At 55.9% G+C, this 26,487-nt stretch overlaps 10 protein-coding genes across 10 annotated transcripts; 4 read left to right on the top strand and 6 right to left on the bottom strand.

Annotated features, from left to right (window-relative positions):
- Positions 1-219: 219 nt before the first annotated feature.
- PG997_008998 (uncharacterized protein) lies at positions 220-1,910 on the bottom strand (the record flags this gene model as incomplete). The annotated part of the gene is given in 5 exon segments (XM_066813313.1): positions 220-1,090; positions 1,211-1,299; positions 1,318-1,458; positions 1,540-1,728; positions 1,794-1,910. The coding sequence occupies 5 exon segments, from the start codon at positions 1,908-1,910 to the stop codon at positions 220-222; spliced, it is 1,407 nt and encodes a 468-aa protein (XP_066668655.1).
- A 903-nt stretch (positions 1,911-2,813) lies between these two features.
- Positions 2,814-4,585, bottom strand: PG997_008997 (transporter SEO1; the record flags this gene model as incomplete). Its single annotated transcript, XM_066813312.1, has 6 exons — positions 2,814-2,895; positions 2,948-3,707; positions 3,775-3,921; positions 3,976-4,009; positions 4,088-4,338; positions 4,429-4,585. 6 exons carry the CDS (start codon positions 4,583-4,585, stop codon positions 2,814-2,816), a joined length of 1,431 nt encoding a protein of 476 aa, XP_066668654.1.
- A 1,423-nt stretch (positions 4,586-6,008) lies between these two features.
- PG997_008996 (major facilitator superfamily transporter) lies at positions 6,009-7,892 on the top strand (the record flags this gene model as incomplete). The annotated part of the gene is made up of 6 exons (XM_066813311.1): positions 6,009-6,213; positions 6,325-6,809; positions 6,872-6,970; positions 7,032-7,119; positions 7,189-7,310; positions 7,374-7,892. The coding sequence occupies 6 exons, from the start codon at positions 6,009-6,011 to the stop codon at positions 7,890-7,892; spliced, it is 1,518 nt and encodes a 505-aa protein (XP_066668653.1).
- A 2,380-nt stretch (positions 7,893-10,272) lies between these two features.
- Positions 10,273-14,766, top strand: PG997_008995 (uncharacterized protein; the record flags this gene model as incomplete). The annotated part of the gene is made up of 3 exons (XM_066813310.1): positions 10,273-11,140; positions 11,290-13,498; positions 13,866-14,766. 3 exons carry the CDS (start codon positions 10,273-10,275, stop codon positions 14,764-14,766), a joined length of 3,978 nt encoding a protein of 1,325 aa, XP_066668652.1.
- Positions 14,767-14,838: 72 nt separating this feature from the next.
- PG997_008994 (uncharacterized protein) lies at positions 14,839-15,535 on the top strand (the record flags this gene model as incomplete). The annotated part of the gene is made up of 2 exons (XM_066813309.1): positions 14,839-15,034; positions 15,114-15,535. 2 exons carry the CDS (start codon positions 14,839-14,841, stop codon positions 15,533-15,535), a joined length of 618 nt encoding a protein of 205 aa, XP_066668651.1.
- A 394-nt stretch (positions 15,536-15,929) lies between these two features.
- PG997_008993 (uncharacterized protein) lies at positions 15,930-17,322 on the bottom strand (the record flags this gene model as incomplete). The annotated part of the gene is given in 4 exon segments (XM_066813308.1): positions 15,930-16,575; positions 16,586-16,764; positions 16,799-17,114; positions 17,171-17,322. 4 exon segments carry the CDS (start codon positions 17,320-17,322, stop codon positions 15,930-15,932), a joined length of 1,293 nt encoding a protein of 430 aa, XP_066668650.1.
- A 1,428-nt stretch (positions 17,323-18,750) lies between these two features.
- On the top strand, positions 18,751-19,850 carry PG997_008992 (Ras-related Rab-6A; the record flags this gene model as incomplete). The annotated part of the gene is made up of 6 exons (XM_066813307.1): positions 18,751-18,800; positions 18,882-18,955; positions 19,009-19,097; positions 19,166-19,295; positions 19,405-19,683; positions 19,798-19,850. 6 exons carry the CDS (start codon positions 18,751-18,753, stop codon positions 19,848-19,850), a joined length of 675 nt encoding a protein of 224 aa, XP_066668649.1.
- A 776-nt stretch (positions 19,851-20,626) lies between these two features.
- On the bottom strand, positions 20,627-21,551 carry PG997_008991 (ribose 5-phosphate isomerase A; the record flags this gene model as incomplete). Its single annotated transcript, XM_066813306.1, has 2 exons — positions 20,627-21,064; positions 21,117-21,551. 2 exons carry the CDS (start codon positions 21,549-21,551, stop codon positions 20,627-20,629), a joined length of 873 nt encoding a protein of 290 aa, XP_066668648.1.
- Positions 21,552-22,957: 1,406 nt separating this feature from the next.
- Positions 22,958-24,315, bottom strand: PG997_008990 (uncharacterized protein; the record flags this gene model as incomplete). The annotated part of the gene is given in 2 exon segments (XM_066813305.1): positions 22,958-24,119; positions 24,131-24,315. Coding segments are annotated over 2 exon segments (1,347 nt in total), but the record flags the coding sequence as incomplete, so codon positions are not given.
- A 741-nt stretch (positions 24,316-25,056) lies between these two features.
- Positions 25,057-26,442, bottom strand: PG997_008989 (alcohol dehydrogenase; the record flags this gene model as incomplete). Its single annotated transcript, XM_066813304.1, has 3 exons — positions 25,057-25,443; positions 25,470-25,957; positions 26,052-26,442. 3 exons carry the CDS (start codon positions 26,440-26,442, stop codon positions 25,057-25,059), a joined length of 1,266 nt encoding a protein of 421 aa, XP_066668646.1.
- Between the last annotated feature and the right edge of the window lie 45 nt (positions 26,443-26,487).

The following is a 26,487-nucleotide window of genomic DNA, read 5'->3' as shown; positions in this document are numbered from 1 at the left end:
CAATACTTGAAGTTGAGGATTTCTGTAAAGTGAACACCTCAAGTCAGTGGGAATGAGATCGGGGCTGGAAAACTCCATCGCTGAATGGCACATGGCAACCGGGTGCATCGGAGACTCGTGAAATGCTTCATGTGTATCGTGAAGGAACTAGTTACTAGTGTAGCACTTTCTCCTATGTAACTATCCTAATTGATTCATCTTGGACTGTTGCCGAGCTGATCACGCTGCAGCCGGGCTCTCGGGTGAGTAAGGCGGCTCTTTCTTATAGACCGGATATTTGTATTTCGATCCGGGATGGTCGTCCCTGAGCCCACTCTGGCCTTCACCGTAAACCCTTTTCACGTGCAGTAAGATGCTGGTCATTCCTGGGGATATCCGGGTAGATCCCCCGCCGCTGCAGCTCGGGGACGAGGAGATCGACCACATCCTCAAACGACCCGGGCGTAGTGACGTACCCGATATTAAACCCATCAAGATCCCCTCCTCGATCCAGCGCTCCATCTCATCCGCCACCGTCGCAGGCGAACCGACAGAAGTAGGACCCAAACCCCCGATAGACGCCTGCTCCGCAATGATGCGCGGCGTCCACTTCGGGATCTTGTCGCTCGTCGCCGTGAAGGCCTCGAGGATACTCGTGACCTTGTGGATCTCGGCCGAGTCCGCGGCCGTGATCTCGTGGTCCAGCGGCAGCGCCGAGAGGTCGATGCCCGTCCACCCGCTCACCAGCACGAGCCCGCCGACCACGGACGCGTACTCTTTCAGCTCCGCGTGCCTGGCCGCCGCCTCCGCGTCCGTCGCGCCCAGGACCGGCGTGAACGTCGCGAAGAACTTGACGGACCGCGGGTCGCGCCCCTTGGCCGCCGCGAGCTGGCGGATCTTGTCGACCTTGGGACGCAGGACCGCGGGGGAGTGCGCCGAGACGAAGATGGCTTCGGCGTGGGTCGCGGCGAACTCGGAGCCGGCGGGCGAGGTCCCAGCTTGGAAGAGGAAGGGGGTCCGCTGCGGGGAGGGGTCGACGATGTGGCGCGTGTCAAGGCTGAAGTACTTGCCCTGGTGCTTGATGGTCCGGATCTTGTCCGGGTCCGCGTAGCTGTCGTGCTCTGGATCCGGGGGAGATGGCGTCGTCGGCCCATGATCCTTCCCATAACCTAGCGTAGCACACGTCAGCGCCGGGGCATATTTGGATAAGACTATGGGATCCGAGACTTACTTGTAAAGAACCCGGAGATACTCGTCTGCCTGCGCGTAGCGCTGGTCGTGCTCGATAGGAGTGTCGATCCCGATCGCCTTGAAGGCCGCCTTTTTTCAGGACGTGACGATGTTCCACCCGAACCGACCTCCAGTGAAGTGGTCCAGGGTCGAGAACCGCTTCGCCAGCAAGAAAGGCGGCTCAAAGCTGGTAGATGCCGTGATGGCGAACGACAAGTTCTTGGTCACCGCGGCCATGGCGCTGATCGGCTTGTTTTGACGCCATGTCAGTTTCGGTTTCTTCCAATAGCTACCCGTATTGAACCAGAGTGCACAACTTGGGAAACTCACGATGGTGGGATCGGTCATCGGCCATTGCGCAGCTCTTCTGATGCAGTTGTCCAGGCTGCCCTCGTAGGTGTCGTAGCCGCCGTACGTGTCGGCGAGGAACAGGGCATTGATCCCGCCCCTTTCGAGGAGTTGAGCTAGCTCGATCCAGTACTTCAGGTTTCTCTTGGTGGCTGACTTGTCTGTTGGATTCTGCGAGGTCCCGGTCAGCAGTGCTTCTTTGTGCCGTGATCAGCTTAACCCGAGTCACTACCTACTTTCCATTGCCCAGGAGACAGATGCCCAACCGTGGACATGTCAAAAGCATTGAGAAGAATCTTCTTCTTGGGAGCTTCAGCGTGACTCCCAACGTTGTTCGCATCTTCCGAGGCCATCGTGTGAGATCTGATACGTGATGGGCTCTTTCTCCTTGGCGGTTGAATCTCAGGTAGTACCGAGCCCTTCTTCAAGTGTCAACAGAGATGATTGATTGATAAGGGGATGCCCTCACGTTGCCAATACTACGTAGCCCCGCTAATACCGAAAGCAGCCATGTGCATGCTATACAGCGATTTGCGGGACCCCGGTTGCACTCCCTAGTGACGTGCTAGTCTCCAAGATGGTGCGATCCGGGCTGCATGAACTTGTTGGAGATAGCCCTGCAGCCGACACCGAGCTTCACACCATTGATTCAAGAAACTGGTTGGTACTGCCCAGAAATAACGACAGAAACAGTGGCACGCGCACCATTCCGGGTGCTGCGGGACTTATCAGCATGCCACCCCACACATGCCAGTTTAACCAGATTCTGGTGTTGGCAAGAATGAGTAGCATCCGGCCGTCGTTATCCGGCCCCAATAGCTGATCGTCCATGCAATGACCAAAGCTGTCATTGCAAAAGACTCCAGAGTAGATGGTTTTGGGGTTACTAATCATTTCTCGCCCGGTGTTCGGGGGAAGAGTCACACACGAAGCGCTCGCCCCAGCACAGAAATGCATGGAAAGTAACTCGTCTCGGAGGAATACTTCGCCAACTGTCATATCTCATACATCTTACTCAAAGTGTCCAGCACGTAAAGCCATGTGACCGCAATGGACTGGCCTGTTTCGTATCCATTGAACTGTCTGTTTCTATCCAACGCCGTACGGTCTCCCGGGTAACGGCAGACGAGCTCTTGATACGTGAATACAGCAATCTTCAGTAAACATCGAGAAGATGCGCTTCGTGGAGAGTGAAGTCACATCCATCCATACAACGTCCGCCCTTCATCTCAGGAGATGGACCATGATCCGTCTCCTTACCTCTTGTTGTCGGCAGTCCGTGCATCCAAACTTGCAGCTTCTGGGTTTTCGACAACATCAATCTGGATCGATTTCGCCCTAGACCTGTTAGATACACGGTTGTTCCCACATCACGGGGTGCCGAACTTACTCTTTCCTCTTGAGGTACGTATTAAGCACATGCACCAGCACGATCAACACGACGGCGCAGGCTAAGCAGAACGCGTACCCCTTCGGAAACCGCGGCGCCTCGACGGTCGGGAACACCAGCAGCGGCGTCCAGGCCGTCGTCGACTGCGAGATGGCGTTGATGAGGACCAGCGTGAACGCGCGCTCGGCGGGCGCGTCCCGCAGCTGCGCGTTGACCCAGCCGTGCAGCACGCTCGACATGGCCTGGGACGAGTAGTTGGTCGCGTACGCGAACCACTTGGCCGGCTCGGGCACGTTCCAAATCGTCAAAATGAGGAGCCCGAGGCCGTTCCAGACGTGCGCGAGCGTGATGGCCCAGGCCGGGCCCAGGGCCAGGTCCGACAGGAAGCAGACGAGCAGCGTGTAAAAGATGCCCAGCGCGGGCGCGATGGTGCCGAGCTCGTTGGTCCGGGCCTGCGAGTACCGCCCCAGGCTCTTGATCCAGAGCAGGAAGGAGCCGGTGCTGCTGGCGAGGCCGGCGTTCCAGAAGAAGACGTCGACGACGATGATGGCCCAGAACTGAGGCCGGGACAGGGCGCTCTTGAGGTTGCGGAGCCGGAGCTTGCCGTGGGACTGGTGGCCTGCCCGTTTGAGTCGTTTCTCGCCGATGACGACGTCGTCTTCGGTCAGGACCAGGCGGTTCGGCTGGTCGGGGGTTCCGGGGATAACAAAGTAGCCCAGCATCCCGATGGGAATCGTGATGAGGGCACATATAATAGACACTACAGGTGGCTCGGGTCAGCTACACAAGCTCGAAGCATTTTCTGGGACAAGAATTTGAAAGCGTACTCCATCGCCAACCGGCAAGCCCGCTGACGCCGTCGAGTCTGGCGGACGCCCCAGCCTGAATCAACCCGGCGGTAAGCGTTCCGAGAGATAACCCCACGTAGAATATGCCACCCCGTCGTCCTATCTCGTCTCCGCGGTACCAGGAACCTACGGCAGTGTTAATAAGCAAGCTTCTTCTACCCGGCGCAGACAAGGACTTACCAAAGAGGTAGTGCATCACAGGAAAGAATGCGGCCTATACATCAAAAAGGAACCTGTCAGTCAAATGGTACTCTGGATGAACATTCGATCAACGGGTTGAGAATCAGCTTACCTCGAAGAATCCGACTAAGAAGCGATAGGCGGCAATCTCCGCGAACCCCGATACGCGGAACTGCAGGAGCGTGAAGATCCCCCAGCAGACATCCATGAACGGGATGAGGATGTTCAGCGGCACGTAGGTGAACAGGAACAGGAACGGCAGCTGTCCGACCACCGCGCCGACAATGTACAGCGTCTGGAGCTGGACGAGCTCGTTGCCGTGGAATCCGAGGTCCTCCTTCATCCCCGCCACGTACGCATTGTCTATTAAAAGGAGTAGGGAGTAAGTTATCTGGTCAGACTGGGTCGCAAGGCCAGCGACGGTATTAGGTTCTCGAGATCCATGAAACGTACTGATATTGGCTTGGTCAATGTACTTGACCCAGTAAGAAACGAAGGCATAGGGCACGATCAGAAGATCGAGCTTCCGGATGAAACGGCGTTCCTCTTTGGTGTCCTCCGGGGCGTACCAGCTGAAGTCATTCCAGCGTCGTTTCGTTTCACTGGCCATGGGAAGGATGTAAGAGAGTTGTCAAGTAGAAGCTTGTCGAGAAGCTAGCTGAAAATCAACAAAGGGGATGTAATTGGTCTGGCACTGTCGGTCAATTTGAATTCGTTTCAATTACGTGACGCCTACTGATCTATGCGGTTTACTATGCAGTGTACTGATGCGGTTTCCTCCCAATCGGGAGGCGCGAAGCTCACCATGTCTACGGAGGGTGACAAAGGTCATTGCAAATTCCTACCCAGTGCCCCTTATCTGCCAAGTATGCGTTTCCCCGCAGATCCAGACAGGCGCCATGCATCACACAGGTTGTAGTGTAGTAAGATGTAACATTCAGCAGTTTCGTCATATCCAGGAAGCTTTTCCAGATACCAAAACCAGCAAATGGAGCCGAAGGTCGCTTGTTGGTTTCCCACTATTGACGTGGGCAGCCTATATCGGGAAGCCCTGGGTCTGAGTGAGTACAGCAGCTCATCGCCACTCTTATGAAGTAAGAATCCAGAATTTTACACAATTGCGTCGGTACTTCTTTTCCAGTAAGGCCGTTATCAGTATTGGCGCCAGTGTAGACCATTTAATTCGGCTCGTGGCCTTGGAAATCCCATATCTAAGAGGGTGTCAAGTGTGTGTGTGCCTGCTGCATCTGCACGGAAGCTCGCTGATCACGGGGGTCGAGACTCGCATATGTAGCAGTTGAGCGGCGCCCTACGCCTCAATGTAACATATCGCCATTTACACAATGGGAAGTATGTTCTCATTTTCGTTGCCGAGAGAGATTGGAGCGTCCACTGCAGAAGTAATATGAGGGGGCAACAGGTTCTCGTGTTTCATTCCAGTGGCTCTTCTGTACAGTTAGCATGCCCAATTAAACCCCCAAAGATGCGCCCGAAAGGCCTTGGTAGTACCACATCTGCGGTACAGACTACTACATTCAGTTGCTGATCCCCTGGGGGTGTTATCGCTTCGGGGGAGGTGATGGCGCAATTGGGGTTGTGTATGACGAGCGGAGCCCGCCAATCAGGAACCCACCACCCCCAGACGCTGGCCCAACCCGCCCACGACAGGGCCATCACGACAGCCAAACCATGCTATGGCGACAGCACCGCTAGGTATGGCGCCCCATTAATAATGTGCAATGGTGCCATTGAGCTATCTTTCAGCAGATAACGCAAGGCGGCCCAGCCCTTCATAGCGTCATCTTGTACTCTCGGGAGGCATTGCTACCTCTGCGTTTTTTTTTTTTTTTTTTTCGCTTGATCAAACTCAGCTCTCATGCCAAATAAATGCAAAGGTAGTCGCTAAATAGAGGAAACACAATCAGTCACATGCAGATCATCTTGGCTTGCAGCATTATTCTTCTTCGTTCTTGGATACTGCGTCTCGAAGTCAGTAACCCCCCGTGGCTTCAGAAACCAGGCCGTTGTTGGATATGGGGTTCGAGGAAAGGGGAGATGCGGCGGAGCACTTCAAGGTACCGGTCGAGTCTTCGGTGGTGAGAGACTCGCAGGACCTGGAGCTGAACCAGAAGCATGCGCCCAAAGCCCCATGGTGGTCCTACATCTGGGACTACGACCCAGGGAGGTCACACGAAGAGCGCGTCTTCATCCAGAAGCTTGATGTCTTTCTCATCAGCAGTACGTTCCCGGTATCATGCCTCTACACAGCTACCAGGGGCGGTGATGGACATTGTCCGGTGCTCCCCTTTCTGCTAGAGACCCCACGAAGCTAATTTGGAAACACAACAGTGCTCTCCCTCGGCTACTTCATCAAGAACCTGGACCAGACCAACATCAGCAACGCCTTCGTCAGCGGCATGAAGGAGGAGCTTTCCATGAACGGCAACGAGATCAACCTGATCGACACGGCCTGGACCGTCGGCTACGTCCTCGGCCAGATCCCGTCCCAGATCATCCTGACCAAAGTCCGGCCGTCGGTCTGGGTCCCGTCGTGCGAGCTGGTCTGGACCGTCCTGACCTTCAGCCTGGCCGCCGCGACGACGTCGAACCACGTCATCGCGATCCGGTTTTTTGTCGGGCTCGCCGAGTCGGCCTTCTACCCGGCCGCCCACACCATCCTCGGCAGCTGGTACAAGCCGTCGGAGCTGGGCAAGCGGGCCTGCGTATTCCACGCCTCGTCGGCGGCGGCGTCCATGTTCAGCGGGTACTTGCAGGCTGGAGTCTACAAGGGCCTAAACGGGGTGCACGGTATGCCCGGTTGGAAGTGGCTTTTCGTAAGTCAACCCTTTCCTCTAGCACTCTAGTCTCCGGGAGCAAGCGCTGATAATCATGCAAGATCATGGATGGAATCATCAGTCTTCCCATCTGCCTTGCTGGCTATTTCCTTCTCCCCGATCTACCGGAAAACACAAAAGCATTCTACATAACCAATGATGTAAGCAGTGATCATCTCTACCAAGGCCTACTCAGTCGCAACCTACTGACTCCTGAAATAGGACCGTGATCTGGCTCAAAAGCGCATGGCGTCTGTTGGTCGCGCACCGCGCGGGAGACTGGGTTGGTCCGCATTCAAGAGGATCTTTGGTAAGTCCGATATACCATTCCATCTTCTCTGTTACTAGATAGAGACAGGGCTAAACTTTGGTTCATCAGGACGATGGCACATCTATTTGCTCTCCATACTGTACATCATCTTCATCAACCTGGGTCCTTCCAGCAGCATCAACCCCATGGCCATCTGGCTCAAGACGACGGGACACTCTGTGTCGCAGATTGTGAGTTTCTCGGCATCTTCTGCCGTAATTACTTGAGACGGCTTAGCTAATAGCTCAAAATAGAACATCATCCCCACAGCCGCCAGCGCCATCCAACTCGTCCTCACCGTCGCCTTCGCCATCGTCTCGGACGCGATCCTCCACCGCGCGCGCATCATGTCCCTCTCTACCCTGCTCGGCGGCTTCGCGGCCCTCGTCTTGGCGATCTGGCAAATCCCCGACGGGCTCAAGTGGTTCGCTTTCCTGCTGCAAAAGGCGTCGGTGCCCTACGGGCCCCTGAGCATGAGCTGGGCCAACGAGATCTGCGGGCGCGACGCCGAGGAGCGCGCCGTCGTCATCGGGGTCATGAACTCGCTCGGGTACGCGTTCAACGCGTGGGTGCCGCTGCTGACGTACCCGCAGGTCGACGCGCCGCGGTTCCGGAAGGGGTTCGTCTTCACGACGGTCGCGTTCGCGGCGCAGGCGGGGATCACGGGGGCGGTGGCGTGGATGTATAGGCGGGATCAGAAGAGGGAGGCGGAGGGGAGGAATGGAGGGGAGGATGGGACAGCCACGGCCACGGAGGACATCAGGGAGCTGTAGTGGTATGCTCGTGTAGTTGGTTGCTTTGGTTCAGCAAATGGATTTTTACAGCTACTTAGCTAATTCAAAATAGGCTGGTACGTTTACCACCTGCTTTACTTTTGTGATCTTTTTCCGGGGAGCTTCGCATGAATTTTTTCAGCTCCAGATACGGCTTCCCTTGTGTTTCATAGATTACTGCACCATTGGACTCCCAATGTCAGCCGTACAGAAGGTGCATGTGGCTGCCAAGTACTCACAATCCATTAACATGTCGCCAATTCAGCAATTTCGTTTATTCCCTCTGTATGAGCTATCTGTTGGGGAGTTGATCTGTCACATTGCATGCGCGTGCCAGCTCAGCTTGGCCATTGCATCTTTCTGTACGTGGCATATCCCTAGACATTAGTCCGCCCTGAACCTTTGTCTCCAGCCAGTGTATCCCACCATACCTCTTGACCAACTTACCCTTTATGTTTCGGTCTTCGCCAAATTGAACCCATTCCTCAAATGTATCCTCTATAGCTTCGTTCTCAAATGAGACATACCGGACCTTTATCTGCCAGATGCCGTGGACTATGTTGCTGTGTCGTAAAGTGCTTCCGTAGTTCTTTGAAGTGGTATCCGAGGCTGTCGAATTATAAGCGCAACACCAAGCAATCATCGCCACTTACGCTGTCGCAGCTCGTCTGGCTGCTTTCGCCTCTCTGCTTCATATAGTACTGAAGCATATCATGCATGGCCCTCACGTATCCACAGGATACAGCCTAGCCTGTGACATGCTCGGAGCTCTTACTCTTCGCCTCCCCATTGGGGGCCCTTCACTTAGTCACGGCCCGTGACCACTAGGCCTTGGGCTTCTGCTTTTTCCAAATGACACGGGGTTGGGAGATTCCCTGAGACTTTGCCTGGATTTCCTCTTTCTGGTGGAAGGAATAACATGATCGATCTCCGTCTTGGTGCCGGTGGAGATGTGGAGGCTGGGCTCTTTGAGTACACTCGTCCACTTCCGTGCAAGGATCAGAATCATCAGAGTCGTCGAGAGGCTCATTCTGGGCGGTTGCCTGCTCACATAGCCCAGTCTTTTTGTCTCGCCGGCTGACATTGTGAGCATGAGTGCTCTTTTTGATCCCGCAGGTCGCGCGACTTGTCCCACTTCAGACTGGGGTCTTGTGAGATGGGCTCGTCTCCGCCGCAGGAGGTGAGTTGGTTGTCCAGGTACTTAGACATGGCTGGTTTTGGGTTTGTTCTGGAGGGTTTGGGGAGGATAGTATGTGTAGATTAGTTGAAGATTGTACGTGTGATTTAGTATCGTGGTGCTATACCAATGATGTGATAGATATTTAAAATTCCTGTCCCGAAGCTGGAATAGGACAGCTATATATACCCCAATGGCCCTTGAAACAACCGGCTTGTAATCGTTTCAAGCATACGACACCTTGCCAACAGCCCCATTTACGCCGGTAACAGCTCATCAGCTTCAAAGCCAGGAAAGGATGTCACTGTTCATGGGGACAAAGAGGGTGACTGAGATAAAGATCATGCTCACGATGGGTGTTTGCAGCCCCGGCACCCGCCACCACTTGGTGGTTCGAAATGTGGCGACCCAATCAGGTGTCAAATTGGGTTTGAGTTATAGAGAAGTCTCACGTGACTTGGAAGACTGGGTCCGTTTGACCCAAGGACTTCGTCGTATTCACGATGGTATTGCGACTTGGTGGCAGCAAAGGCGCTTTTCTACTGTCTCTCACATGGTTCCGGTAACTCATTTGCCACATAGAACTCGTGTTTCTACCAAGGTTTCGATTGTATGGGCTCATATATCATGATTTGGGTAGGTATAGCAAGGTTCAACAGACTTCCGGGGAAATACGCGATAAAGGGGGTACTCAAGGAAATAGGGGTAACTGCGAGGCTCAGCCTTTCCTGTATTCTGAAGACACCTATTGATACTTACGAGTACTGTTTTCTATGATATTATCAAATCTGTTGTAGCATTGCGGTAGTTCATATTCGTTTCTTCATATGCCAATTTCGTAGGGGACGGGGGTAGATGCTAGATCGCGGGTTCCACCAATTTTATAATCTTGCCCCGTACAAAGAATGGCAAACAGCTCGTCCCCAGAATAAGAAGCCATTCCGTACCCTGGTTTTGGTAAAAATACCAGTCTCCAGTTTCTGGGCTGTAACTAGCAATCAAGAGGATACTGAGTATCACTGCGCCGCACGCTAAAGTATGGAAACGTGAAAGAGGGGTAGGGTAGCCATCGTGTTTCAACCCAATGACTTCTGCCCTATGAACCTTGGACTCACTCACCAACGAAACAGGTGTCGACGGGCAATACAGGGTCACCCCGAAGATATCTACTAATTTCTTCATTTCACCTGTGCGCGAGCCGACATGGCAACCGCCGAGTGTCTTCCCCGACCGCGGACTACTAAGGAACTCTTGGGGCGTTTGAGGGATATCGGTTCTCATTCAGGCAACGATGCAGAGGATCGTCGCCCACAGAATCAGGAAGAGCAGGACTCGACGTCAGATGGCCTTCCGAGTGCGCGCTGCAAGAAAGAGGCGGAAGCACTGAGTGCCTTGTCGCGGAGGATGACTCAAATCTTTATTGAGAATCCAAAGGACCTGTATGCGAACGTGACAGAGGCCGCTGCCCTGGCGCCCTTCGTGAGGCTGGAGGAATTCCCGGGTTTCTTCAACGCATTCGTCCAGGCCATCGCCAGCGGAAGCGGAGACCATGCGGTCCCCAATATCAACGTCCTGGAAGGTTTCAATGCCGTCCTCCACTGTCCCCAGGCTCTGCAATGCACACAGCATGAAGACCTCCGTACACAACTCTCACTCGGGCACGCCGTCCTCGGTCTCAAGAACCGCCTCACGACGGCCGGGCTGGCGGCCGACCTCGAGACCCAGTACCGACTGTTGCGCACACTCTGTGCGATCCTGGATGCCATGAACGAGGTCAAGTTCGGCGGTATCAGCGAGTACGACGTGGTGGAGCCGCTGATAAAAGAGCTGCAGAAGAGCAGTGGGCACTCTGAGCTGCGTATCGCGCAGGCGGCCCGGTATGCCTCTGAGTCTTTGCGCGGCATCCCCAGCGATGTCAGCCCGTGGAAGAAGCTCGGCGAGAGCATGATAAAGACGCTCGGGGTTGCAGCCAACGTTTCCGGCTCGGTCGCGACTCTGGACCCAGCGAAGCTACTCGAAGGCCTGTTGGACGCGCCTGGCGCCGCAGAGGGGCTAGTGAAGGGCGCCATCGGTATCATAGCCGTGCTTGAGTCGCTGGGGGCGTCTATACAGGCACGGAGAGGATCATCAAGGCCAGGCCGGCGCACTGGCATGTCGCACTTCGCTATACCGATCTTTTCATTCGGGGACGACAACCTGATGTGCTCAAGTCTCTGCTAGACAATCCCGAATTCACTTTATCCAAGGACAAGGACTTCTTGTGCGGTTTGTGCTCGCAGCTGGAGCAGGCAGCGCATGAAGGTGGCCAAGATAGCCCCGTCGTCCTAGTGCTGAAGGATTTCCTCCTCCTGAAAGGCGGCATGTCCTCGTCTAGACGGGTTCAGGCCTGGATGCAGTTGACTGTCCCCACCGCGGGACTGCCCAAGCCCTCCCTTGGGCACCGCCTAAACTCCAAGTTTGGCGGCCTATTCGGCGCGAGCACATTCGGGACCAGCGTAGGATATTCGAAAGTAGCCGTTGGCCGCCTAGGGGATGCAAGCAGGCTCTTAAGGGCGGCTTGGGAAACTTGTCCCGAGGCAAACTTGTTCTATGCGGACCAGGTGGTGAGGGATTTCTACACCAACAAGGACCTGGGTTTACTCAATGTTGAACGGCTCGACCCTACCAAGTGCTTACCCATGGCACAGTGTTATATCAACATGGCCATCGTAGAGGGGTCCGCCGGTAGCGCACCACCGCTGGGTTCTCTGCGCCGCCGTCTGGACGTCTGGGAAGTCGATAAAGAACACAGCGTCACCCTGCCGAGCCTTTTCCAGCCAAAGGACTCCAAAGCCCCGGCGCCAAAGCGCGTGCTCATCCGCGGCAAGGCCGGCGTGGGCAAATGCACCCTATGCAAACGCGTTGTTTACGACAGCATCCATCACGACCTGTGGGCCGACATCGTCGACCGCGTCATCTGGCTGCCGCTGCGCGAGCTCAAGGGCCGGGACAAATGGGACTATGACTTGCGGCAATTGCTCCGCGAGCGGTTTTACAGGGGCGTGGAGGACGGGGAGCTGCTCGCCAGTGCGTTGCATGGAGAGACCACCGGAGAGCAAAGCAGGACGCTATTCGTTCTTGATGGCCTGGACGAGATGCAAGGCGAGACCTCCAACCTGCTCAGGATTCTGCTGGGCCAGCCCCGGGTGATTGTCACCTCGCGACCGCAAGGAGTCAACCGAAATCTCATCGGAAATATCCATCGGGAAGTCGAGACGCTCGGCTTCTACCACGATCAAGTCAAGCAGTATACGGCCACGGTTTCACCAGAACAGTCGGAGAGAATACAGGTTTTCCTAGATACCCATCCAGCCATCGAGGGGCTTATGCGCATTCCTGTCCAGCTGGATGCCTTTTGCTACAGCTTCGAGACCGACGCTTTCGCCATCGACCGTACCCCGCAGACCATGACCGAGCTATACAGAGCTATCGAGCAGGTGATCTGGAAGAAGGACGTGGTCCAGCTCGAGACGAAGCCCCCTCCGCAGCTCGAACCCGATGTCCCAGTACGAGGCCCACCGTTCCACCCCGTCCGAGATCAAGGCGCTCGTGCAGGGCAAGATGAACGCGTTGCAGGCGCTCGGCTTTGTCGGGATGGACAGCAACATGGTGGAATTCGACACCAAGTACATGGTCAACTTCTGGGACGTCGAGAGAGGCGAGTTGACCAAATGCCTCCTGCGCAGGCCGAAATGCCCAAGTTTGGCGAACTGGATAGGCTCTCATTCCTCCGTACGTCGGGCCAGAGTTCGTCAGCGAGCAGCAACTATCATTTCCTGCACCTGACCTATCAGGAGTACTTCGCGGCGCAGTACTTTGTGCACCACTGGCCTCACAAACAGCTACCGGGGATAGGGATGACTGCCGAGGCCTTTCTGCGTCGGGAAAAGTACAACCCGCGCTACGACATTGTGTGGAGGTTTGTGGCCGGTCTACTCCAAATGAAAGGGACCGCAGCGAGCTTCTTTGAAACCATCCAAGAAGGGCCTTGCGATCTCCTCGGGCAGGCGCACCAGCGGTTGGTGATGCGCTGCCTGGCCGAGATCCACCACGACTCCGATCTCGGTGGGCTCCGGGCCTCCTTGGAGCACTGTCTACGGCAGTGGTTCCTTCATGCCAACCCTGACGGATGCAACAGTAGCATGGCTAAGGAGATGGAATTCCCCGAAAAGGTTTTGCTCGACTGCTTGCCTGGGGCTTCCGAAGCCCTCCGCCGCATCCTTGTCGAAATACTGAAAGATCGCCCGAGGATGCTGCCACAAACTGTCGAGTGCTGCGCGGCGCCTTTCAAGATGGAAGGCGGCGAGGACAGCCCATTATCGAAACTCGAGGCCCTCGAAATCCTTGTCGCGCATTATATACCAAACAACTTGGTCCCCGAGGTGGCTTCGTTCATCAAACCAGACTCCGACACTCTTCACGAAGCAATTCTCGTCTTGCAGCATTCCTATTCCCACCCCGTACCGGATGCAATCCTGCTTGAGGTAGTGGGTTTATTGAAACACACGGGGACAAACTGGCCGCTTTCACGCCTCCCGAATTTTGGAACAGAGCGGAAAGCTTGCCAAAGAGGTGCGAGACATGGTTGCAGACGTGTTGCGGCATCCCCACGCAGCTGCATTGCAGGACGTTGTGGAGGCCCAGTCATATGCGGTGTTCATTTTGGCTGAGCAGGATCTCCTGGAAGAAACTGTCCTTCATGAAGTTCTGGACATAGTGCTAGCAAGCAAGTATCTGACACAACACCCGCTACGCAGTTTGGGGAGCAGAGTCCGTAAGCTGCCAACGCTTCCCCCGGGTATTGTGCGGAAATTAGTCGAGGTGTTGAAGGACCCCGATTACCACACCTGGGAAGCCGCGGCGTGGGTGTTACAACGTACGCCTGTGCGACTCGAAATCCTTCCTGAACTACTAGCGGTGCTACGGCACCCCGGGCTAAGCGACGAACGTGTCGTTGGCGAGGTCCTATGGCAGGCAGAGATCTTGCCCCGGAGCTTCCTCCGAGGGGTTCTAGATGTGCTCAAGGGGCCGCAATCGACTAATCGGGATGCCGCAGCACAAGTCTTGTCTATCCAAGGATTGGAGTTGCCCAGCGACATACTGCAAGAGATAGGGGCTCTGCTGGACGACCCCGAGCCAGAGAAACGGGGCGCAGCGATGAAATCGCTGACAAGGCAGCCCTCACTGCCAGCCGAGATCTTGAGGAAAGTGCTGAACCAGTGGCAAAAGGACGGTCCTAATTTTGCAGAGGATATCCTGCAACGTCAGACCGTCTTGCCCGAAGATATTCTCGGTAGCCTGGTAGATCTGTTGAAAGCGGAACCAGACGTCCGGCGAGCAGCAGCCTGTGTACTGTCTGAGCAATCGTCTTTACCAGACAACATTGTCGATCGGATCACGACCTTGCTGCTGGACGATGCGCATCAAGACGGGGAAATTGCGAGCTGCGCCGCGTTCGCCCTGCCTCGCCCGACGCCCTTGACGAGCGGGGTCCTACACAAGACGATTGCCCTGGGGCTCGGAGGGGACCGAGGGAGGTATCGGGCTGCGGTGTACGCCGTGGGAGTCCAGCCGACTCTGCCCGCCGACATTCTGCCGGGAATATTAGCTTTGTTGGAAAGCACGAGCGAGAATGTTTGGCAGGAAACGGGGCGTTAATTCACGCAGTATCCCGCGAGCCTGCCGGCCGAAGTCGTGGACACCCTGGAAGGCCTCTTGGAGTCTCCAAACATGCAGGCCATACAAGGCGCCGTCGAGATCTTGGAGCTGAAACAGCCATACCTGCGCCCGAGAGCCTTGATCAGGCTGGCATCGTTCTTACGCACCGATCTGGATGAGGAGGACCTGGCACCCGCTACCCCGCCACCAATAGTCGGGGACAATATGCCTAACGTCATCGGGAATGAACACCTTTTTTGGGGGGCAAGTATGCGATATCCTGCACAGGCACATATCCGTCCTACCGGAGAAAGCTCTGTTGCATATCATTAAGAGTGACAGTATAGGGGGCCTACACCTACTAGAAGAGCGGCCAAACCTGCCAGAAAGTGTCATTCAAGAGACCATCGCGCGCCTGAAACATCCCACCGTCTGGGACTATGTCGCCGGAATCCTCAGCGCATACCCCGTCATGTCAGACGAAAGATTCGACCGCCTCCTGCGCGAAATCGACGACGAATCCTTCAAGCGACTGTACCGGACTTGGGCTACGGACGACCGGGAAGAAATCGAGTGGCAGGCGGCCGCTAACGCCGAGGGTGTTTCTGTCATCCGGTTTCCGGGAGGCAGCCGAAAGGTCCACTTGGACTCCAGGATGAAGAGAGTAATTCGCGAATGGTGGGAAGAGAGGGGGCTTCCGCCTCATGGGCTTCCGCACGGTACGCGGCTTTTAGGGGGACGCAGTTTCGCCATGTCCGTGCTTGTGTGATGATGATTCGTCCAACATTCGAGGAAGCGGATGCTAATCATAGGGGGCTATGTCCTGTTGGGTTTTGGCTCTGTTTTGAGGCATTTGCTTCTGCTGGTCTGCCCGCATAAGTTGAGGTATTTTATTTGAAAAACAAAAAGTTGGTTATGTACGTTCAAGGGGAGCTGTATGTAATTATGCGTATGTCAACGAGCTTGAATGAAGGGAGAATCTGCATCTTAATTGACGATCCGTGAAGTATGGCTAGTCACAGTGGTTTGGGTGTGGCAGCTCCTTGATGGGTTTCACAGCAGAATGTAGAATTTAAAAGGGGACATGGTAGGACAACCGACAGAACATGCTTTCTTGGTATCTATGAATTTTTGCGCCTGTATCGAACCGTACCGCTCCCCAATTAGATCTGGAAGTCCTTGTACGACCACTTCTCGGTCGCTTTTCTATTGGCCTGCTTCTTGAAGGGAATCTTCCGGCGGGCCTCGAGCTTGCCGCGGAGGATCAGACTGCGGTATCTTTCCTTGAGCGGGTTGCCCTCGGGCCGGAGCCGGCGCAGCGAATCCTCCAGCTCGTCGGGCAGCACCAGCTCGAGGTCCTTCTCGGGCACCTTGTACTTGCCGAGCTGTCTCCTCCGCACGACATCGTCCGTCTCCTCCATGCCCGAGTCCGACCCCTGGCCGGCCTGGGCTTGTATCAGCGCCCTCGACTGGTCCCTTTCGCGTGCCTCTTGCGCCAGCTTCTTGATCTCCTCGAGCTGAGCCTTCCTCACTTTGGTCTTGGCCTCATGCTTCAACCGGCGCTCTTCCTCCTTGCGTCGCTTGATCCTGTTTCGTTGTTGCTGGTTCTTACGCTCGGGGCGCTTGTTGGAGACCTTGAGCTCCTCGCCGCCGCTCTGGAAGCCTTCCCACTCCGAATCCTCCTCCCACTCAGACAATTGCGCGCGGGCCTCGGCGGCCTCCGCCTCGGCAGCTGACCGAGCCGCAGCCTCCTTCTTGAGACGGTCGGCCTCCTCCTCCGTCAAGCGCTTCTTCTCGGCCGCGAGGGGCCTTTTCGGACTCCTCCGCCAGGCGGGCTTCGTATTCCGGGAACGAGGGGTTGTAACTGAAGGCGCCGGTCGGCTTCACCACGGCGGGGACGCGCTTTCCGCTCGCAGCGAGCGAGATGGGCGCCTTGGTAATGGTCTTGGGCGCCTTCTTCTTCTCCGTCCGGACGTCGGGTACCGCCATCACGTCGGACTCGGCCTGCGTCTTCTCCGCGGCGGGGGGCGACGGCCCAGGGGTCGTAGGCCTCCTCGTTGAACTCGACGGTCAGCTCGTGGTGGCCGTCGGCGACCTTGCGCAGCCGGGTCAGCTCCTTGTGTGTGACATAGTTGGTGCGCAGGCGCTTGGCGGGGACGATGCCGTCGGTGGTCTTGGTGCTCGGTCGCTTGCGGGAGTCGACGGCGGGGACGACGGATCGTTGGGCGAGGATCTCTTCCGACTTGAGGGGCTTCGAGGTGTGCTTGGGGAACCTCTTGGGGATGGAGGCGTCGCCGACCGTATCGAGGGTGAAGAGTTCCTCGGAAGGCTTTTCGTTGACAAGGCCGCTGTAGATTTGGTTAGTGTTTGGGATCTTCAGGTGATTGTATGGTCGGCTGCTTACCCCTTGATGATAGCCTCGTTCAGCTCCTCCAAACCATCCTGGACTTCGGTCACATCGACGTTCTTGCGCCAAGCCTTCTTGCCCTTCCTCGAGGGCTGCTTGTACGTGGCCGGGGCATCGGCCGAGCCCGTTGGAGTTTTCAAGACGGGCATGTTTGAATTAAGTCGAAACAAGAAATCAGAGCTCCGAGGGATTGAACTGCCGCAATGGATGTCTGGATCCCAAAACTCGCAGCGAATGGCGGGGACTCTGGAATGGGATTGCTGAGGTTGCCGCAAAATTTCAATGTTCCCAATGGCCCAGACACTTTTGCTGGAAAAAGTTCAGATAAGCCCGCCCGATAAAGCCTGATAAAAACTCTTATCGGGCTGGGCCAGCCACAAAATGCGGGTACGGCAGCGATGCCGTCCACTGAAAGCTACAAGGGCTACAGTGGCTCAAGCGCTGGAAGTGGCAGGCGCCCGCAGCAATTCAGTGGGTGTGGGGGTGTTTCTTATGGCGGAGCTGGGGATCCGTCTGGGTGCATGTCAAAGGTCAACTATTGACACCGACCGACAGAGAGCAGCAGCGAGACGGGAATCTGGAATGGCAGGCAGTTGCAAGGCCGGCAAGGCAACGCCATTTCCAAGTCGAGAAGAAAAAGATGCCAAGGCCAGCCTACCTAGGTACATTATGATTCGAGGCGCAGTCCTGCAGTCTGCAGAACGAACGGTGTGCCTGACATGCACTGCACTGGAGGGCAGGAGCAGACATCAGATAATTCAATGCTAGGAACAGCGGTCCTTGCTCCTTCTCTCCCGAGTACGGGACGCCTCTGATGCCACTGCCAGATTGCCCTGCATTGAGACAGCTCCGGATTGGTGTCTCGATTTGATGCCTTTTTCTTCTTCTTGGCTTGTCTTCGCATCCATCCAGACTTTTGGCACCCAAGAGTCCCGAGGTCTTTTTCATTCATCACTTGCTGCACATAATAGCCGTACCCGCAGCAATACTGTATCCGTTCAACTAATACTCCCACTTGATTTCCCGCCGTTTGCTTCTTTCTACAGTAATTGATCTGATCAAACCCACCCGGCCTCGTTTTCGCTTTGCTCTCTTGATCGCCCATAGTAGCAGCGCATCCGTCCGTCTGCCGTCCATCCCGCCCGCCTTTCTCTGAAAGAGAAAAAAAAAGAGGCATCCTCTTCCTGCCACGCCAAAAAAGAGCGATCCACCTGGACCCGAGCGACTGAAAAGAAAGGGACCCCTTTCCACCTGCATCCGACGATTCCCCATTGTTTCCACCGCTCGGTTTTAGTCGAACACTCCGTCCAGCCTGATTGGAGGGGCCTGGTCAATAATCGTCAAGAAAGCGCCTATCTGATCTGCCGACCGACCATTTCAGAGTTGCAAACCGACCGACCGCCCGATATATACACCACCATCAAAACCCGTCCAGCCCGTCAACACGAGCAACGCTTCCAGCATTACCTGCTGCATTTTATTTTCCAAGACATCACCACCACCTCCAACCCCAAAACCACCACCCAAACCGCCCGCTCTCCCCCGCGCGATATCCCATACTACCACCAACCGTCATCATGGCTCAAGCGGCAGGAGGTTCTTTCAACAACCCGCTGAAGAAGTTCAAGTACGGCGCACACCCCTGTCTACGGCCGCTGCTGCTGGCCTGGCCCAACAAACGATCAATGCTGACCTGACCTGCTCCTAGGCTGGTGTTTCTCGGCGAACAAAGTGGTACGCACCGATCTTCCCACGTCCCCGACGTCGATACAGCTGCCGGAGGTGGCGCCGTCAAGACGAGATGGAAAATGGCTGACCCTGGTGCAACGCAACAGTTGGCAAGACCTCCCTTATAACGCGTTTTATGTACGACTCTTTCGACAACATGTACCAAGCGACGATTGGTATCGATTTCCTCTCCAAGGTAAGGAACGGCAGCTTTTGGTGGACGAGACGGTGAAGAGTACAGTGGCACTGACGACAGACCGCTAGACCATGTACCTCGAAGACCGGACCGTGCGACTACAGCTATGGGATACGGCAGGCCAAGAACGATTCAGAAGTTTGATCCCATCCTACATCCGCGACTCCAGTGTAGCTGTGGTGGTGTACGATATTTCTAGTATGTTTTCCTCTGCTCTCTTCCTTTCACTACCGCGCCCACCGCCTGTCCAGACGAAACCCCCCACCCCGCGAACCCTAGCTAACCTGACCACCCCTCACCCCTGCAGACGCGAAATCCTTCCAAAACACCAAGAAGTGGATCGACGACGTGCGGGCGGAGCGCGGCAACGACGTCATCATCGTGCTGGTGGGCAACAAGACGGATCTGAACGACAAGCGCGAGGTCACGACGCAGCAGGGCGAGGACGAGGCCAAGAAGAACAACCTCATGTTCGTCGAGACGAGCGCCAAGCTCGGCCACAACGTCAAGACCCTCTTCCGGAGGATAGCCCAGGCCCTGCCCGGCATGGAGGGCTCCGACGCGGCCCAGCAGGCCACTTCGCAAAGTACGTTGGATACAAAACACACTCACCTGCCCACGTGCCCACCTGCTGCCTGGCGGCGGCCGACACGAGAGCAGTTTCTCTTGTTGAATATTGGCTAACCACCTGCGCAAACAGTGATCGATGTCAAGACAGACACTACGCAGCCCCAAGAAGGCTGCTCTTGCTAAGTCATAGCTTGGAACCCCCCATTCTTGCTACAACCATACACCACCGCCCCTCAGCCGACCTCTTGGCTATGGACGAGGAGAGACTGCAGCGCCTAGGGGTTATCGTTTACGAACTCGATATCAAGTGGTGAAAGTCCCAGCCACCCTAGCGTTGCCGAGAGCAAGGAAACCATCAGCGAGTTGCCATTTTCCGCCATAAATACAGACCACCCACCTCCCCCAATGGTGTATAATCAAGAAGGGTAGCAGCCAGACCGCCTCTTCGGCTGGTTTCTCCCCTTCCAGCGCAAGAAAGAGTTGAACGTTTTTTTCACGAGATCAAGGCAGAGACGAGAGCCAAAGTAGTTACCCCAACAAACAGCAGCATGACGAGCGAAAGAAGAACAAGAGAAGCAATGGCAACTACGCAATTGTTACCCGATATGACCTTTTAGTATATGTAATAATGTTTCTTAAATAATCCTCCCTCTTGCGTCGATGCGAAAGGGGCGTTTTTTTATATTGCCATTTCCCAAGTCTATAATTGTTTTTGATGTTCATCTACGCCACCACGAATAGAAACTCCGATGAGGTAAGGATGTTGCAAACCAAGCTCCTACTGTCTATCTGTTTTCATGAACTGCCTGCAGTCAACAACCGGATCCCGCTAGTTCCCGAGCTCATTCCTGCTCCCGCTCATCACAGATTCCCGGGCGGTATCTTTGTTTTTCACTTGCCATTGTTTTCCGTTGTCCTTTGTCTTCTCTCTCTCCCCGACCTCATCACCCCAGCTCTGCTTAGTATCGGTCCGTCGCCTCGAGCGTCTGGACCGAGCCGTCCTGCATACCAAAGTAAACCATGACGGGCTTCTCGCCGCCGTCCTTCTGGTGGTCTTGGCCTCGGGCCCCGTGGGCCCGCTGAAGAGGCCGATCTCGAGCACGCCCTTGATCTCGCCGATGCGGCGCGAGCGACTCGACCGTGTAGAGGCCCTTGCTGGGATCCTCGCGCTCGCGCTCGCTGTTGAGCAGGAGGGGCGGGAAGGGGGCGTCGATGACGTGCATGTAGTTGTCCGTCACGATGGGGCCCGCCTTGCCGGGCAGGCCGGAGCGCACGTAGGGCTTGCGCGAGCCGAGCTCGATGAGTTTGCGGCGGACGTACTCGGTGAGGCTGGGGTGGACCTCGATGGGGATGCCGGGCCAGCCGGTTAGGAGGTTGGGGACCTTTTTTGCGGTAGTCTGTCGGTAGAGTCACGTCAGTCAGTCTTCCTGTTCGCTATTACCGAATCACCAGAATTTCCATCAAGGGGGGGAACGTACCGGCGACGCAGATGAAGCGCTTGCTCATGACGGCGACAATCTTCTCCTGGAAGTGGCAGGCGCCGCCGCCCTTGATGCAGTTGAGCTCCGGGTCGACCTCGTCGGCGCCGTCGAAGCAGACGTCGAGGTACTGCTGGCCGGGGACGTACTCCTTCTCGAGGACGAGGGTCTCGATGGTGAGGAGGGGCAGCTTGGCGTCCAGAATTAGGTCGCGCGACTGGCTGCCGGTGGGCACGAACTTCATCTTGGAGGTGGTGTCTTTGGACATGGCCGCGATGGTCTCGACGACGTACTTGATGGTCGAGCCGGAGCCGATGCCGATGTGGGTGTAGTCGGACTTGAGGTGGTCGCGCACGGCGTGCTGCGCCGCGGCGCGCTTGGCGGACTCGACGAGGTCGCCGGCCATGGTGACGGGCGGCGGGGGGAGGGGGCTCCATGACGGTGCTCTTGGACGACATCTTGCGGGTGTTTTGCCGTTGGGGGTTCGGGCTCGGGCGGTCGGTTGATGTTGGAGAAGGTGCAGTCGGGAAATGCCGACCTTGGTAGTAAACGATTGGTAGGATGCAAAAGGTCGGGTGGTGAGGAGGAAAGGAGTGCACCGCAGCTTCATCTGAAAGCTGCTGCTGGCGGCGTAATCGTGGGTTTTTATATTTTAGAGCGTACGTAGGTCGTCGTTAAGTCCGATGGGCGGCGGGCAGAAAATGTCCTAGCTGTTACCCCGTGCTGTCTCCTGTCATATGCCAATTCAATTCAATTCAATCCCTCCCAAAATTTCATGCGGAGGTCTCCAATCCGGGGAATAAAAACCGTTCGTTCGGGCTTCTAGAATGTCCTTCTGGAAAAGGTCGTGAGATGCTGATCGACCCGGTGATGTAGCGTGATTCAGCTGCAGTTGTCGCACCGAGTTGCAGTGTTGCACCATCCGACCCCACGACGATTCGCGCGGGAGAGAAAGGCTCGAATCCCTCGTCGCAACCTTGGCGGGGTCGCTTGGTCCCAGCTGTAGAGCAAGCAAGCAGCATCAGCAGCAAAAGCACTCCTCCAATAATCTCCAGAGAAAACATGACCTCACCGTCTGTGGCTGACCCGTCAGCCCAAGCCTCAACCCATCAGCCACATATCTTCAACCCCTATCTAAATCTAACTTCAAACTCATATATTCCTCGGGTTGTAGTACAACTGCTCTTCGTCTTCGTCTTCGCCGATTCCCAACCGGTTTTCCAGCGAAGGCTCTTCGCCGAAGAGTCCCCAAAGCGGTAAGATCCTCCATGCTGGCGCCAAATGCACTCGGAGGAACTGACGAAGTGGGCTTTGTGACGTTGATGTGAAGCTCGGCTGTCTGTTGTAGCAGGAATCGCTTCTCGACAAGTGTCGCAGTAACTGTAAACCCGTCTCGAGTTATCGTGTGCTCACGCCTGTCCCGTCCCCAGCACGTAGGGCTGAATCGGCTGGCTCCCAACTGGGCCATGCGTTTCGCCTGTTCCCATATAACCTCGGGGGCCTTCGAAAAGTGTCGTGTTCATTCCGGCCGCCTAGAGCTGCCCTGACTTCATCTATGTCGTTGACTTTGCACCACGTCAACGCCCAGGTTACTGCAAAGCAAGGCCCAGAAGGACTCTCCAAGAAGATGATGTTATCGCGGCCGAGGTCGGGCTCCAGAGCGACTAGGAGGTGGCCAGTATCCATCCCTGGTCTGCAATCCGGGACGCAGTGGGTGACTGAGTAGTCGTGGGTGCCAGTCAAAACCACCCGAATGTCCCGAGCTGGGCTTGCTCGTGTCGTTCTATTCTGGCCTCCAAAGAAACCCCTGACAAGGATCGTCCGCCTCTTAGCCGCCGTCAAGTCGATATTGGCCTTGTGCATGTCGATAGAACTGAGAATGCTGACGGTTTGTTTGCTACCAGAAGGCGAAGTGCCTATCAGGTCACGGCCTCTCAAGCGATCCGTATAGACCACCTGATCACCCTGTTCCCCTGCCTGCACTGCATAGAACCTGTCCACATCTATCCGTTCGTATTCCAGGTTCTGCTGGTCCCCAACCCGTTCCAAAAATATGGCCGGCCGGGCTAGCACATCACAGCTTATCGTACAGTCCAGGATGCCAAAACATCTCCGTAGTTCATAATCACCCCTCCCGCCGAAGTGTTCGCCCTCCGCCGGGTTGAATGGGCACAGCAACATCGTTACTTCCAACCCGAGGGGTGTAACGAACGCACTGGCTGCGGCTTCCATGTCTCCCGCGTTATGATGGATAAAGCTGAAGGGGAAACAAGCCGGACTTATCGGGTAGTAGAATCGCATATCCGGAAAGTCATAATCTGCGTGCCATGACAGTATTGACTGATCGTTTGAGGTCTGTGCTATTTCTTTTAGGAGGCGGGAGAAGGCCTTCTGCCCTTCTCCATAGATTAGAGGCATGCTGACGTCGAACAGGCCCAGCAGGCAGTAGGCAATGTCCTCTTCTCTTGTTGTTTCCCTTCGAGCCGCCCAAGACATCCTCGTCGCGATACTGGATCTGGGGAAGATGGTCCTGGAACTGTAGGTGTTATGCCGATTGTGTTCACAATCGCAAGGCGTCGAGGTTTGATTCGCAAATGTAGGCATCCGCACCTGTCGGGCACAAGCACAGTGTCGATGGTGGCCATGCCTCAGAATGAACTCATCAATGCCACTTATTTCGGCGATGTGCGACGCCATTGCGTTTCTGCGGCCGAGAAATTTCCAGGACGCGTCGAACAACTCGACGTCTGATGGCGCAACCAGCTCCTGCAGTGTCCAGCCTCTGCGAAACCAGCGAGAGCCGCCAAGGTCCGATCCATGGACATCGCTGAGGTATGCGTAGCAGATGTCGGATTCTTCGTACCATCTGAACATGGAGTTGATGGCCTCGGAGAGCTCGGCACTACTCGACTTGTCGATGCAGCACGTGTCGATCCATATCCAGTCGTAGCCATTGCTTTTGGCTTGCCCGGCGCTACCAATAACCTTCGCAAGACCCCCTTCTGTCGATCCCGCCCTGGTCCCTCAAATGCCCAAGCTGGCCCGTCGGAGCCGACATCTTGGAAAGGAACCTCATCATCGCCCCAAGTATGCGATAAGATGGCATACGTAGGCTTTTCCTTGCCAGGAAAGAACTTCAGCGTTAGTGTGCTTGTGTTGAGAAGTCGCATGCTGTCGAAAATGAGCACCGACTCGTCGTCCGATTGTAGCCGTCGACAAGTGAGTATCTGATTGTGACAAGTAGGGAAAGGCGGGGCATGCGGTAGTATCAGGACCTGCTGCGTCTCTGTCGAGAATACTGAAAAGGATTTCAGGGTGGGAGTCTTGGAAGGTTCTTAGTTGAATTCTATAGGGTGTCCGGGGCAAGTATCTAGGTACAAATGGGGTGGTGCTCTCGCTACCTCGAGACGCTGACAATGCCTGGGAAGACAATCGTTCCGCCACATCCGGCCGCCTGACCGGCTAAATTGGTTCAAGATGCTGACATAATATCGTATGCAAGCCGGATCACCGTGCAACGCGCAGCAGAAGAAGAGTTTACGGTACACTATTTTAGATTTGGTTGGGGTTTCCACTGTGAGATGGAATGCTCAAACTACATATCACACCTAAACCTACTGGCTATCGAGTGGGTGTGATGGATGCTGTATTACAAGCACCACCCTCCCTCCTTCCTCCCATTTGAGACCACAATATTATCCAGGCTCGAAGATTACGTCTACCAACCACGGTCCGAGGTACACCACCAATCTCTTTACATGGACTTGGCGTTACTCAAATAACTGCCCAGCGTCCATTCCTTCCTTTCTTGTAAAGCTGCTTTCTGTAAAGGCATGATGAGCACGACGCAACGAAACAACAACCCATCTAGGCCAGAAAGAATGACTTACTTTACTTCCTGCTCCCGAACGTCATTGACCTCCCCCGTTCCTCAAAGGTAGGCCCTGAGCCATGTCAATTTGGGGAGATGTAGTCCCATTAGCAGTCTCAGCAGAACCGTTCTGCTGCGCCAGAACCCCGCCCCGGCGGCTGCTCTCCCACTCCCAAGGGAACCGGATCACGACCTTGGTCTCGAGCTTCTGATCGAACCGGCTATACGCCTCAGGCACGTCCTCGATCCCGACCTCGCTAGAGATGATAAAACCCGGCTGAGCGCGGCCCGTCTCGACGAGCGGCAGAATGGTCGGGCTCAACCCCACAATATCGACCGCGCCACCCTTGTACGACAACCCCTTGAACCAAAAATCGGCAACGGGAAAATCGATCGTGGCCGGGAGATCGTCCGCATTGGGCGCGCCCTTGAGGCCGGGATCTTCCCCCAGACGCCAACGACACCGATCCCGCCGCCGACGGACGCGACGGCGACCATTTCCTTGGTCACGTAGTCAGGCTGTCGCTCGAGCCGGGGATTGAGCGACTCGTACCCGACGCAGTCGCAGCAGCGCATGACGCCCTCGGGGTGCAACTTAAGGATCTGCGCCGCGGGCCCCTCATGACCCCCATCGCCCTCCTTGGTGAAATCGATGGGGATAGCGCCGATGGAGGCCGCCTTGGCCAGCCGCGCGGGGACGTGGTCGACGGCGAACACCTTGCTGGCGCCGCGCAGCAGGGCCGAGTGCGCGCACAGCAGGCCGACGGGGCCGGCGCCGAAGACGGCCACGGCGTCGCCGGGCTGGAAGCCGGCGAAGTCCAGGCACCGCCAGCCGGTGGCGAGGATGTCGGAGAGGAAGAGGTAGTTTAGGTCGTCGTGGGAGTTATTGGTTTCGATCTTGATGAGGCTGTCGTCCGCGAAGGGCACGCGCACATATTCAGCTAGGGAGTTATGTTTCAGCTTAACGACTAGCGCTCACACGTCCCAAGGAGCACAACGGAGCTCGCTCCATTCAACTACGTATCATCAACTAACCTTGTGTTCCATTGACGTCACCAAAGTCCTTCCCCAGCCCGAGGATAGTGAAGTTCGGAATCGCCGTCGGCTCGGTGGCCAAATGGCCATCGTCGGGAATCCCGGCAATGACCACGCGGTCTCCGACCTTGACGAACTCCGTACCGGAGCCCACCTCGACCACGACACCAACGGCTTCGTGGCCTATGATCCACGGGACCTCGGAGCTGCCGAGGTGGCCATGGTAGGTGTGGAGGTCGGAGCCGCAGATGGCCGCAGCGATGACGCGGATGATGGCGTCCTCGGGCATCTTGATCTTGGGCTTGGGGACATCGCGTACGACCATCTCGAGGGGCTTGCCTTCGAACAGGACGGCACGCATGGTGCCCTGGCTGTTGTATTTGGTGCCCATTGTGAGAACGCTCTCGGATATAAGTTGATGAGGCCGGAATTGGAA

Source organism: Apiospora hydei, assembly GCF_038363865.1.
Source record: "Apiospora hydei strain CBS 114990 chromosome Unknown utg000006l_segment0_segment0, whole genome shotgun sequence".
Classification (NCBI taxonomy): Eukaryota; Fungi; Ascomycota; class Sordariomycetes; order Amphisphaeriales; family Apiosporaceae; genus Apiospora; species Apiospora hydei.
This window is presented reverse-complemented; position numbering and strand designations above follow the sequence as displayed.